Source organism: Dunckerocampus dactyliophorus, chromosome 12 (genome assembly GCF_027744805.1).
Source record: "Dunckerocampus dactyliophorus isolate RoL2022-P2 chromosome 12, RoL_Ddac_1.1, whole genome shotgun sequence".
Taxonomy (NCBI): Eukaryota; Metazoa; Chordata; class Actinopteri; order Syngnathiformes; family Syngnathidae; genus Dunckerocampus; species Dunckerocampus dactyliophorus.
The window spans coordinates 30,078,666-30,091,290 of NC_072830.1; the positions used below are offsets into that span (position 1 = coordinate 30,078,666).

General features: G+C 43.8%; 1 protein-coding gene across 9 annotated transcripts in view; it reads right to left on the reverse strand.

Moving 5' to 3' along the window:
- Positions 1–12,625, reverse strand: part of LOC129191056 (neurobeachin-like) — a 249,397-nt gene that overhangs the window by 126,154 nt on the left and 110,618 nt on the right. For all 9 annotated transcript variants that reach the window (XR_008573133.1, XM_054794030.1, XM_054794029.1 and 6 more), the window contains 3 exons: positions 12,228–12,292; positions 9,465–9,573; positions 6,131–6,297 (listed from right to left, as the gene is read on the reverse strand). Coding sequence is in view for 8 of the 9 variants with exons in the window: in XM_054794030.1 (XP_054650005.1) it covers positions 6,131–6,297; positions 9,465–9,573; positions 12,228–12,292 (341 nt within the window). In the remaining variant the exon portion in view is untranslated. The remainder of the gene's footprint in view (positions 1–6,130; positions 6,298–9,464; positions 9,574–12,227; positions 12,293–12,625) is intronic.

Genomic DNA, 12,625 nt, shown 5'->3' on the forward strand with positions numbered 1-12,625 from the left:
GATCGCGGTAGACGTAGGTGCCTTAGGAAGCCAGTACACCCATCTTGCAATCAAAGAGAGTGAGCTGCACGAGCCTCGTACGATGCCCACACACACACGTGCGTCCCCAGTGAGTGGAGCGTACGACGGCCTTACATGAAGCGCACCTAGTGTCGCACGAGTCGCACGCCGCACTCACGATCTGAAAGCTACCAAAGGAGGGCGAGCGGCAAGCACGTGGGTGTCACGAATCACTCGCTCCATAAGTACGCCACACCTGCAACCCCTCCGATACCCTACTTCCTATACGTGCTGGCCACAGACACACATTTCCCAAAAATGGTGGAGCCCACACGCACGTCGACATGTAAGGCCCGCTTTACAGTGTTTAACATTTTAAAAAGTAAAAACTAAGACGTGTGAGTCGCATCATTAGTCATCAGAGAATAAGACGTGTACAAGACGTGTTTTTTTGTTGGGTTTTACTGTGATGAACTCGTACAACACCAAAGACGTATTTATGCTTTTTTAAATTCGAATGCTCACTCCCAAAGACGTGTTTGTACGTCTTTTACACACAGAGGCAAAAAGACACGATGATGCAAGTGCACAGTAAAGGGGGTCATGTTTCATGCAGTTTTAAGTCATAAAAACCACCACTAGGTGGCAGAAGTGCATTTGATAAAGATGGATCTTTTCCATTTATTAACGCGCTAGACAGCAAGGAGGAAGCGAGCGAGCGTGGAGCATTGTAGGGGAAATTGTAGGGAAATGTTAACGCATGCACACGCGAGTATGCGTGCACACGCACACACACACACACACACAGTTTAGTTCCAAATGTAAAACCTGTAAATAGTTCCTGGTGTTATATTTGTACATTGTTTTTTGGATGTAAAACAGCCCCTTTTTGTGTCGTTTATGTTGTGTTGCAGTTGTTTTGATATTTCAGCTTTCACAAAAGGAAAATATATTTGTGTCAAAGTGAAAGTTATACTTAAAATGTATCTTTTCACAAAAAGCTGGCTCTCTCCCTTTTCTTGTCGGGACTGATATTTCCCTGATACTTACTATCTTCTACTGCTGATTACTAAAGAACGGACAAACGCAACAAGTTTTCTCATTCAGAAAAAAAAAAAAAGTCTTGTGGGCGACAATAAATTGATTAATTAATCAATGAACTTGGTCATTTTGCCGGGCTCAATATATTGCCATGTGCATGCGTGTCTGTTTTCCTTGCCTCCAAACCAGCAGGACGAGATTCACTCTGTGCATTGGTTTCAGCACCTTGGCACGTTTGTCCCATTGAACAACGACATGTCATACAGTCTCTTGGTCACGGTGGGTGGAGACGGGGCCTCTAGCATACACACAGACTGCAGTAGTGGAGTAGAAATTCAATTACTACATTTTAATATACAGTCATCTATTTCATAGGCCACACAGTGGATTAGTGGTTAGCTTGTTGGCCTCACAGTACGGAGATCGTGGGTTTGTTTCTCTTTTGGAACATCTCCGTGTGGAGTTTGCATGGTGTCCTCGTGCGTGCGTGGGTTCTCTCCGGGCACTGTGGCTTCCACCCACAAAGTGTGTCGTCATTTGACATCGAAAACAAGGCATCAAGTATCACGGTTTGCGTTTTAACTGTGGTTGACTACTTTTTGCACTTGCTTGAGAAGTATCTGACAGGTTTTGTGCTACCTAACACAAAAAAATGACACAGCATGCCATAACCAATGTATAACCCATCTTTGTACCACCAGAATATAATCCAGTTTGAGTGGCGCATGTCACTCACGGGTGTACCTAATGTTGTGGCTGTGCATGATAAGTGACGTGAAGGCAAGTGTGGGGAACCTACGGCTCGGCCTTTTTGGATGGCTGCATCTTGCTCTCAGACATTTCTTTACACGATACAACATATTGGTTTTTTACACATTACAGAAATCACAGTGGTAAAAATAATGCTCAAAATATACCACTTTTTGATGCATTTGAATCCAACCATCCATTTCCTACCGCAATGTGGGTGGCCACAGCCAATGCCAGCTGTCCGGCTGGTATTTTCTGGGTCAGACACCAAAAGTTGATTATTACTGGATAATTTGGGAGAGGCTGAGAAGCAAACCTCCCTCTTGTCAGGAAACAGTCAGCTAGCTCAACCCTTTTGATGAAGATGAGGGCAAAAAGAAAGCAAGATGAGGGGTATGGTGCAAAACCACGCAGCACCAGAAGTGGCACTAGTGGTAAAAAGTACTTTATTTATTCTTGGTTGGCCTCAGTAAAACTGTTATTAAAAAGACTGAATTCAAAAACTTATTATATTCAAAAATTGCGGTCCTCGCTTAAAAATGCACACATTCGGTTGTATTCAGTGTTAAAAAAATAATACCTGGCTCTGGTGGAAATACATTAGAAAACATGTGGCTTTCATGGCTCTCTTAGCCAAACAGGGTCCCGACCCCCGTGCGACGGTGTGTGAAGCAGTTAAACGACTTGAGTGCGTATTCCGGTCCCGTTGCTGCAGTTCTTCGATGGATTCATCAGCCTTGACATCTACTTTCACTCTGGACGAGACTGAACTTTATAATCCAGTGGCAGTTCAGAGGTCAACAGCAGAGGGGATCAGAGGGCAAGGGAAATCACTCCTTCCACGAGGGGGGGGGGGGGGGGGGGGGGGGGGGGAACGCTCTGACATCCAATTTTCAACTTGATTTATCAGTGCAAAGCCAAAATTGATAGTGTGTCATTACCGAGCAGGGAGCTGTCGCGCCGAGACGTATAAAAGCCTCCTCGTTTTGATTTAGCGTGGCAGATCAATACAAGCCTATACTGTTTCAATTTGAGGGGTATTGATTTTCCTATGCCGACTCTATACTGAGGGGACATTCATCATGGAGGACCATATAGCGTCATCTAACGCGGCACGAAGAGGCCAGATCTGCTTCGTCTTCACTCGGCTCACATGACTACACGGCAGGACAAAGCCAGCCTGGTTTGCGTGACGTGGCGACATTTCCTTTATTTTTTTTTACTTCGTCGAAATGCAGACAACCTGCAGATGTTTGTGATGCTGGACGCTAACGATCAATACACACAAACGTTGCTTTGCCTAAGAGTTGCTTTGTTTATAATCCAGCCAGCAGAAATGATAAATAACCTGGGGAAGTACTTGAGAGTGAAAGGCATCGGGAATATCAGTGCATTAGGGTGAAAATAAACATTTACAGCTAAGCCTTCTCGCCCCCCCCGCCCACACACACAGAGACACACAGCAGCCATCCACTTCAACATGCTGGAGGGCTTTCTATTTTACAAGAGCAGCATAAATGGGAAAGTTAATGTAGCATTGAATAAGACTGAGCAGCTGAGCTGCGACGTCGCCGCGAGCGCCGGCGCAGGAGTGGGTGGGGGCTTCATATTGCGTCATTTTTCTTCAACAGCAGGTTGCCATTAAATTTGAATTTGTTGCGAGTTTTGTGGTGTCATTTACAACAAAAGCGTGCTGCACCGGCTTTTTTCAATTGGATGCAAATGCTGGCGTCAGAGAGGAAAAAAAGAGCGATAGAGAGGAGCGCCATAAATATTTGAACATGAGCCCCGTCCTGACTGCTCCTACGGAAGGTTCATGCAAATGTTTGCAGCCATAATAAACATATCTTGTAAAAATAAAATAAAATAAAAAAGATGGTTCTGATTCGGGCCGCACGGTGGTCTAGTGGTTAGCATGTTGGCCACACAGTCTGGAGATGGGAAGACCTGGGTTGGAATCTCCATTGGGCATTTCTGTGTGGAGTTTGCATGTTCTCCCCGTGTGTGTGTGGGGGGGTTTTCTCCGGGTACTCCGGTTTCCTCCCACATTCCAAAAACATGCATGTTAGGTGAATTGGCGACTCTAAATAGTCCATAGGTATGAATGTGAGTGTTTGTCTATATGTGCCCTGCCATTGGCTGCCCACCAGTCCAGGGTGTACTCCGCCTCTCGCCTGAAGGCAGCTGGGATAGGCTCCAGCATACCCCCACGACGCTAATGAGGATAAGCGGCATAGAAGATGGATGGATGGGTTCTGATTAGCAGAATATAAAAAGCATGCTCAAGCGTCAGCTCCTTAAGCTGCCAAACAACTAGAGGTCAATTGACCAGGATTATGTTCTTGTCCTTGTGTTATAAAGTGATGAGTCTTCTCATAAAAAACAGCTAAAACAAGGCAGCTAAGAATGCATGTATGGGACGCAGCTACTCCACCTTCTGCAAAACACCTCCAAGCGCAAACAACACCCCATTTACATAATGTGACCTGCATATTAACCAAGCTGCAGCGACATGGATCGTACTACTGTTATCATTGTTACACCCAAGAACTACGTTAGTGGCGTAGTGCTGCCTCGCACACCACACCGGCGAGCTACTAGCCACCTAGCGACTAGCTTCACCACACACTTGCTTACATCGCGTCAGCATCAAGCTGAGAACACCTCGGGCCACCACCGAAAGGTAACGACCGCTACATATTGGAGCTGCCGTCACTAGTGCTGTGTTTTTGTTTTTGAGTTTGGAAAAGCTCATGTTAGGTGTAGCGTTTGTTTCTATGTTGCTCTGTGAAATCAAAGCACCCAGGAAGGAAGTGCCGGTCATGCTTAAAAGGACTGAAACACAGCAAAATACTGTAAGTATGACACGCCATCATGAATGTAGCTGCTGCTACAAGGTCACTGCATGGACAGAAAACCACTGAACATGGTTGGATGTGTTTCAATAGCGGTCTTGAATAGGTGTGTCCCATTACATGATTAATGAGCTGCCTCCTTTTAGCTGTTTTTATATCTTTAGAACGCACAGAAAAGAGAAATGCATGTGTGCTTATGTCACACATAAGGAGTGTGGGTGATGGGCTAAATTCCAGTTGTCCTTTGAGGAATTTCACCAATGAAATGAGTTCATCAATGAAATGACCAATTTGGATTTTTCTTTCTAAAAAGAGACTGTCACGCCAACCCAAAGCACAAACTCTTACATTTTGCTTATTCAGTGGCTCTTCTTACAGCAAAAGAGATGTTGCATACCTGTCAACATTTGCGTTAGAAAATCAGGGACATTTTCTGTAAAATGGAAGGAAAATAAAGGAAATTCTGGTCTTTTCAGCAAAAGTTATTTTGAAGGCTTGTGACTTTACTCCGATGTTGCACAGACACTGTGCTGGTCCTGCGCAGAGCTAAAACCAATCATTCCTGGGCACTCTGCAAATGTGAACAAAAATCTATTCAAACTGACTTTGGATTTGCTTTTTCTTTGGCCTTTTATTTTTAATCAGCGCCCATTCCAAAATAAGGAGTAGCCTCAACAAGAACACCACAAGGCATGTCCATTGGCCAACGCGTCGTCATTTTATCGATTCGGGTGTTTTATCATCAGCGGTGGTTCACTTCTTTTTACGCTTTCTGTGAAAGACACCATATGATGCACACAACCCCCAAAAAAGACCTTCATGGGGGATACAATTTGGATCTTTTGCAGCAAGTTGAGTTAGAAGCTAAATTAGCTGGTAAAAACATGAAGGTTGGGCCTTTAAAGGAGTGTTTGTCCTTGGAGGACCATGTTCAAAATGACAAATGCACATCCGCCAAGACAAACTGGACAAGCTCCATGTCGACGCTCTGCAACAAGATGCTGACTGCTCCTGCAACACAATCTATGAAAAATGAAGATGCGCTGTACTAATAACATCACCATAAATCAGTTGGTCCAAAAAGAACCGTCTTTCCTTGATCTTTCCCCTCTGCTGCCCGGAGGCTGAGAAGTGGATCTAGCGCTTATTCTAACAGGACCCATGGGGGGTGGGAGGTCAAGTGTGAAACTACCACCAGGTGCTGGTGTGTGTTGCTGAGCAGGTCAATGAATGCCTGGACAGCGGCGGCCGGCAGAAACACTCGCACCCCCCCTTCAAGCCAAACTGCTGTATGAGCGGCCAATCAGGCGTCCCCGTGGGGATAAGGCTGCCCCGCACTGTAATTGCATTTGCTGACCTCAGCGTTGACCCTCTCGGATGGTGGGAAAATGACATTAACTAGCAGCTTCATCCCATCACAGAGTTTTTAGCCGACTTCAAGCCTGGTGTGAGAAGGATGGTGAGTGGTGGACGGGTGGGCTCACCTCTGGCCCGGCATCCCCCAGGCGCCATGTTTGTTGGTGAGGATGTTGACGATCTTCTGCTTCAGCTGATTGGCCGTCACGTGGTCTCTGTGTTTGGCGGCGCTGATCAGGTGGTCGCACATCTTCTCTTCTTCTTTCCTCTCAGCGGCGTATTGGCCACAGTTGGACTGATTCCATTAAACACAAAAAAAGGATGTTTACCGTTTTGTTTAATTTTTTTTATATTTAATTTTCCAAAAAACGTGACATCTGACAACAGAAATAACAAAGCCCGCAGGATACACATCCTCTAATGGAGCATTTGTCACACTGACTAATGTCCCGGCTTCAGTCAACACACTTGAGTGCATGGCGATATTAGCAGACAGCCGAGAGATATATGCCGGCTCCCTCGGAGGAGCGCAGTAAATCACGGCAGGCGTGTGAAGGCAGTCCATTCCCCGAGCGAGGAGAGATGAGGCTCCCTGCTAGGCGGCGTGGACGCGGCTATTACACGAGAAAGGAAAATACTTTAATAGAGCCACAAGGACCATCACCTGTCAAGGATGGAAGAACGCTACGCATCACGTCGCAATTCTATTGTAGTGTATTGCAAAGAGTATGTGGGCTATTTTGATTGATTTGTGTAACCATACGGAAGAAATAATGTCATGAAACTGAATTAAATACACGTAAAATAACAAAGAGTAGAACATTTTGGGTAAAATGGACCTCTAAGGCCACATAACATTGAGTTTCAAGGCAATGTGTGTGTGTGTGTGTGTGTGTGTGTGTATTGAACTAAACCTCCGTTCACAGAGCCTCAAAGGATTAACTTCAGCATTGTTTGGGGATTTTTAGTGGCACTTATTCCACATTACCTACAGTATGTGGAGTATAAGACTCAGACTTTACCATAAGCTGTGGTTAACTCCAGATAATTGACTTTTTTAATGTTAAAAATGAGTCCCGCATTGTTGCATCGCACCTTCATCATTTGTCTTTTTTTGTTTTTTTTAAGGCTTTAAAATGAAGAATGGTACCTTATTTTCCTGCCCCAGGTGGAGGTGTTCAAGTCTCTCAATTTACTCCCCCCAGCTACTGTAAGTTCCCACCCTCACCTGTGGTCATGAGTTTTGGGTCGTGACCGAAAGAACGAGATTGTTTGAGATGATTTATGATTGCTGATGTGATGTTCCTTAATGTAACTTGTTAAGCGTGTTTGAAATAAGCTAAACCATTACAATTATCTCAAGCTGAAAAAATCTACAGTATCTGTCCATCCACCCATCCATCCATCCATCCATCTATCCATCCACCCATCCACCCATCCATCCACCCATCCACCCATCCATCCACCCATCCACCCATCGTGTTTCATGTGGATAAAAAGTAATGCAGACAGACTCCATATCTTTGCTGCTGAAATCAGATTGTCTTCCAAAGCCACCCCTGGGGCCCGGGGGCTGGGGGCGGAGGAACGCAAGCTAATATTCAAAATCTAATTTGCTAACAGAAGCCAGGAGCTAATTAAATTTCCTGCGTCAATTTTGAAATCTGTCAGATATCATACTTCGCCATATTCCTCATAAAGCAGGTAACTCGATCTGCGCGCGTTACCACGTGACGCGGTGACAAATATCACTTTCAAGCGTACGACATCGCCTTGACACCGCCTTAATTGTAAAAGGGTCTTATCTGCATCCTGCATCTTCAATCTTTGAGAGGTATGGGGGGGAAAATAAAGTGGAGGCTGTCTGGAGTTGGCAGACAGAACGGATGGGGCCAGGTACACTCCGCCCCCCCCACCTCTGCTCTTCTTCTGACATTGCACATCTAGCCGTCTCCTCCAGTTTATCTAGCAGGTCAAGGATCCTCTGCAACTGTAAATCAAGCAGCTGTTTGAGGATGGCTGCTGTTCCCAGATAAGAAACTCATCACTCTTCACGTATACGAGCTGCTAACAGAGGTAGCACCGTGTGTGTGTGTGTGTGTGTGTGTGTGTGTGTGTGTGTGTGTGTGTGTGTGGTGGTCGGGGGGTGCAAAATATTCAACCCTCTGTGGTTTGAAGACACATGCTAACTTTGTGGTTTTCACTCTTGCAGCTTCAGAGAGGAAACAAAGCAGGAATATGAATATTTACAAACCTTAAGGTGATTTATTTCTCTTTCTTGTCCGTATTCTAAATTCAAACAGAAATTGTTGACGTTGCTCTTTGCTACCAGAAATTACGTTTTTTGTGTACAGTGTTCCCTCGTTTATGGCGGGGGATTGGTTCCCAAAATATAATATAAATAACATTTTTCTACAATGATTATATATGCTTTAAAGCTGTAAGCCCCCCCACCATATACTTTATACCCTTTTCTCAAACAGCCATTAAAATTTCATCACATTTCTCTCTTGTTTAAACACTCAAGAAAGTTCAAACCGTTTGAATTTTGAAGATCAACCTACAGGTCGGACACAAAAAATGATGAAGTCGCTCACGTGTATTTCACTCCTGTGACCGTTCCGCTGTATTGTAGCGTTTTTGTATCCTTGTTAAAACATATTGCTCTATGCTTGTATTCCATATAGCAACAAGCAAGCTAGCGATGACACAGGAGATTGATTGACAATGGTCTACAGCCAATCAGTACGCAGAAAACAATGAGTGGTGCAGACAGGCGAGAGAGGGAGGAGAAAGACACTCAACTTCCGACAATGCAATTTTCTTAAAGGGCCAGGCTCTGCCTGTAATAATAAAAAAACAAAAAACAAAGCACAACAAATATTCTGTGAATCTGCGAGAGAGCGAGGGAACGCTGCATCCATGAACAGAGAAGGGCAGAGATTCTGTTGGTGCACTACACTGCTGAAGGGGATGCCACACAACTACAGCATGTTGAAGTAAAATGTTTTCAATTGTTCCTCTTCATGGTTATTATTGTCATTACTGCCATCATTGTCGTTGTATTACTATTGTTATTCATTATTATTATTATTATTATTCAGTGTGCCTAAACATTTTGAGCCTATTTTCTTGATTCGTTCCAGCTGGAAATTGCATGAAAAATAGGGCACAGACATGAATAAATGATCATTAATCATATCCTAAAACATTATTGGGTTTCCTATTTTTGTTTTTATTTTATCAAGTATCACACTTGTTTGTCATTTAAACATAAGTTACTGAATTATTGAAACCATAGACATGGAGAAAATTAAATAAAAGGAAACTATTTCTGAGGCACAAAAGGGGAGCATGTTGGTCACGTTTCCTTATTTTAGGAGTGCATGACACCCTCACTGATGACAAGCTGCTGCAATCACACAACACAGTGCTTCAATTCTACATCTCTGTCATCTGTACCTCAAATTCAGCATGTTTGTGGACGTCTTCGGCTCGCTGTCTATTCAGGATGAACTCGGCCTCGTTGGCCACCCGGACTATGTGGTCCTTCATGGCGTGGCACAGTAACCTACAGAGAGAGCAGGGCATTCAACACGTATGAGAGGCATGGTGTGATATGGGGTTCAGGAGGGAAAGTAGCTCCATTAGTACACCGGGGCTTGTCTTCACGCCCCTGATTGACAGATCGCCGCCTCCCACTGACTGCGGCGTCAGGCCAGCAGGCCCCGCTGACAAGTCCGGCCCCAGACGAGTTTACACGCATTTTAATCCCACTACCTTTAATCACTGAAAACACCCAGGTTATCGTGTGAAGGTTACACGCTATTTTACACGTCATTAGGCCCGCTTTGTTTTAATTAAAGCGGCCGTGGTTCCTCTCCAGTGCTTGATACAGTCTGTAGTTTGCCTGCTGTCCCAGGAAGCAATAAGCACCACACCACAATAAAAGGCTTCAATCAATGTGTTGGATAGCTGCTCTGTTCTGACAAACATCACTGATGACAAAAAGTCACTTTGAGAGCCGTTCTAAGCCATAAAAACGGCCACAAGGTGGTTTGATAAGAGCTCTGCATGTGAATTTGAATGAACAAAACCAATACATGAAAGCAAGGATGAAGCGGAAGAACGTGGAGTGTAGTGTGCAGAAGGTTACACGTTGCAGGGAAATTTTAGCGCAAGCACACGCGAACGTGCGCACATACACAGTTCAGTTGGTAGTAGTAGTAGTTAGTAATAGTTCATGGTGTTGTATTTACAATTCAATTGTTATTTTGATGAAAAAAAATCTTCCCACAAAAAGCTGCTTTTCTCCTTTTTCTAGTCTGGAAGTGATACTTCCCTGAAACGTACCTACATTCTACTAGGTAGAATCTCACGTTTTTCTAATCTTTCTTTTGGTAGGTTCCATGTTTTTCAGAAAAATCATCTAAAATGGCCGCTACTGAAGGGGTTGTCTTTTGAAAAATGGCTGGGATTGAATGAGTTAATTTTGAAGACAACTGGACAAAAAGTGAAACAATATTGCTTTAAAGACCAGACTAGGGGTCAATGAACATTAATATTAGCATTTTTTTTGCATGTGAACCTAAACCATCATCAACCAGAAAAGCATGGCTGGTTTGTAGGTGACTACAAAGTATCCCACCAGTCATGTCTTCATTATGTTCCATTATATGTCGTATCAACTACTAAATTGAGAACCTGCTGTCCCAGAATAAGTACCCGATACACCTGCTATTGCTAGCATGTGTTTACGTACTATTTTGCTTTAGCACGGCAGCTGTGTAAAGGCCAAGTGAGACAATAAGAAATTGATGATGTGTTCGCAACACCTTGGACAGCGCAGTGCGCCGCCACTGAATGCAACTCTTTGTTCCAGTGCCAACCGGGGGACTGAGAGAAGGCTGGCTGGGCTGCCCAAAGGCCGTGTCGGACCAGATGGGTCAGCAGATGGGCGAGGAGCCTGAGCCTTCCCTGATCCACTCAACAGAAAACCCTGAGTCTGGCCACGCCCACATAGCGGTGGGGAAGGAGGAGAGCACGATGGGCGGATAATGAGGCAGAAATTGTGAGTGTGCGACGGAATATTGTAGTTTTATACACAATCTTGTTTACATTCCTGTCAATATTGTTTAGGTTGGTTAGTTCAAGGTTAGCTATGGGTCTGTAGACTCAATACAGATACATGCTAACACGTGTACAAAATCAATCTTGCATGTCCATTTTCACACTGCTCTACTTTACAATCATCACGTTATTCATTTATTTACTGTAATGGTCCAATTAAAGCCTCTATTCAATGAACAACCACGTGTCCTATAGTCTGCAACAGCAAATAACCGCCTGGGGCCTCCAATTAGCCAATTAGCTGTGGCTGTAGGAAACTGTAATGTATCAAGACTGCTCAAAAGCAACCGGATTTATCTACCTTTGCGTGCGCTTTCGGTTGGCCTACCCAACCATTTGTAAGAAAATCACTGGCGTTACACTTGCCGTTCTGTTTCCAATGAGCTCATCAGTGCTATGAATGCTGGCAGAGCAGTTTGCTCCTTAGCGCTATGACAATATTGGTTCTTTTACTACTATATTAGCTAATAAATCACCACATGGTCAAAGAGAGGTACACGTGTACTTGTTATATATACGTATACTGTATACAGTGCTACCTTGGTTGTCATTATTCATTCATTCCAAAAGTCCATATGGAAAAAAAAAAATCCTCAATGGAAATAATGTAAATCCAATTAATCGGTTCCAGACACCCAAAAATATGAATCTAAAAAAAAAAAAAAAATACATTTTATAGATACAGTAACAATTATAGTTTTACATGCAGAAAAAAAATGTATTGTTTTATGTAACGTATTGTTGATGCGGACTTCCTGGTCATCCTGGGGAGATACAGTAGAATTTAATAGTGTTTCTCAACTTAGCACATTCTGTCGCCATGGCGCACTCAATACAAAAATGCACAGACAGGGAGTCAGCAACGCATAGGGGACTTTGTTTGGGCAAACAAACTATATGTACAAAAAGCGAGAAAGTGTACAAAAACTTTGCGATTTAGGTAAATGAACACCCCTGCTATAATTAGAGCATTTCCTGTATTAATCTAGTTAATTGTTCTTGCCTTGCCCTACATGCAAAATGTTCTGTATAAAATCAAGGTGGCTTTGCTCTGCATCAATATTAAAAAGTCAATGAAGCTCATCGATTGCACACCTTCCTTCGTTGATGAGCTCGATGAAGGCCAAGCCGGCGTTCTTCTGGATGGAATTCTGCCACTCCTGAAAAGAAAATGTTAAGAGATGTGGTTACAGCGCCTGCAACAATAGTAGCATCTCAACAATGGGTTGCCAAGATGGGGTTACCATTGGAAATGCATATTTCGGTTAATTTGATGTATATCAAGTATGGAAAGAAAGTGTTTAGTTTGTTACGGCACAATGGTGGCAAAGTAAAAAGCTGTAAACCACATATGCGATCGCCCCGTCTTGCCTTGTGAAAAGATCTGTAAACACTGCAGAGATGTAATTGTGGGATGAAACTGTATCCTCTCGCTTAAATACTGCCATTTCCTCCCGGCCTTTGCAGTGACAGATTAGTGTGCCTGGAAGGGA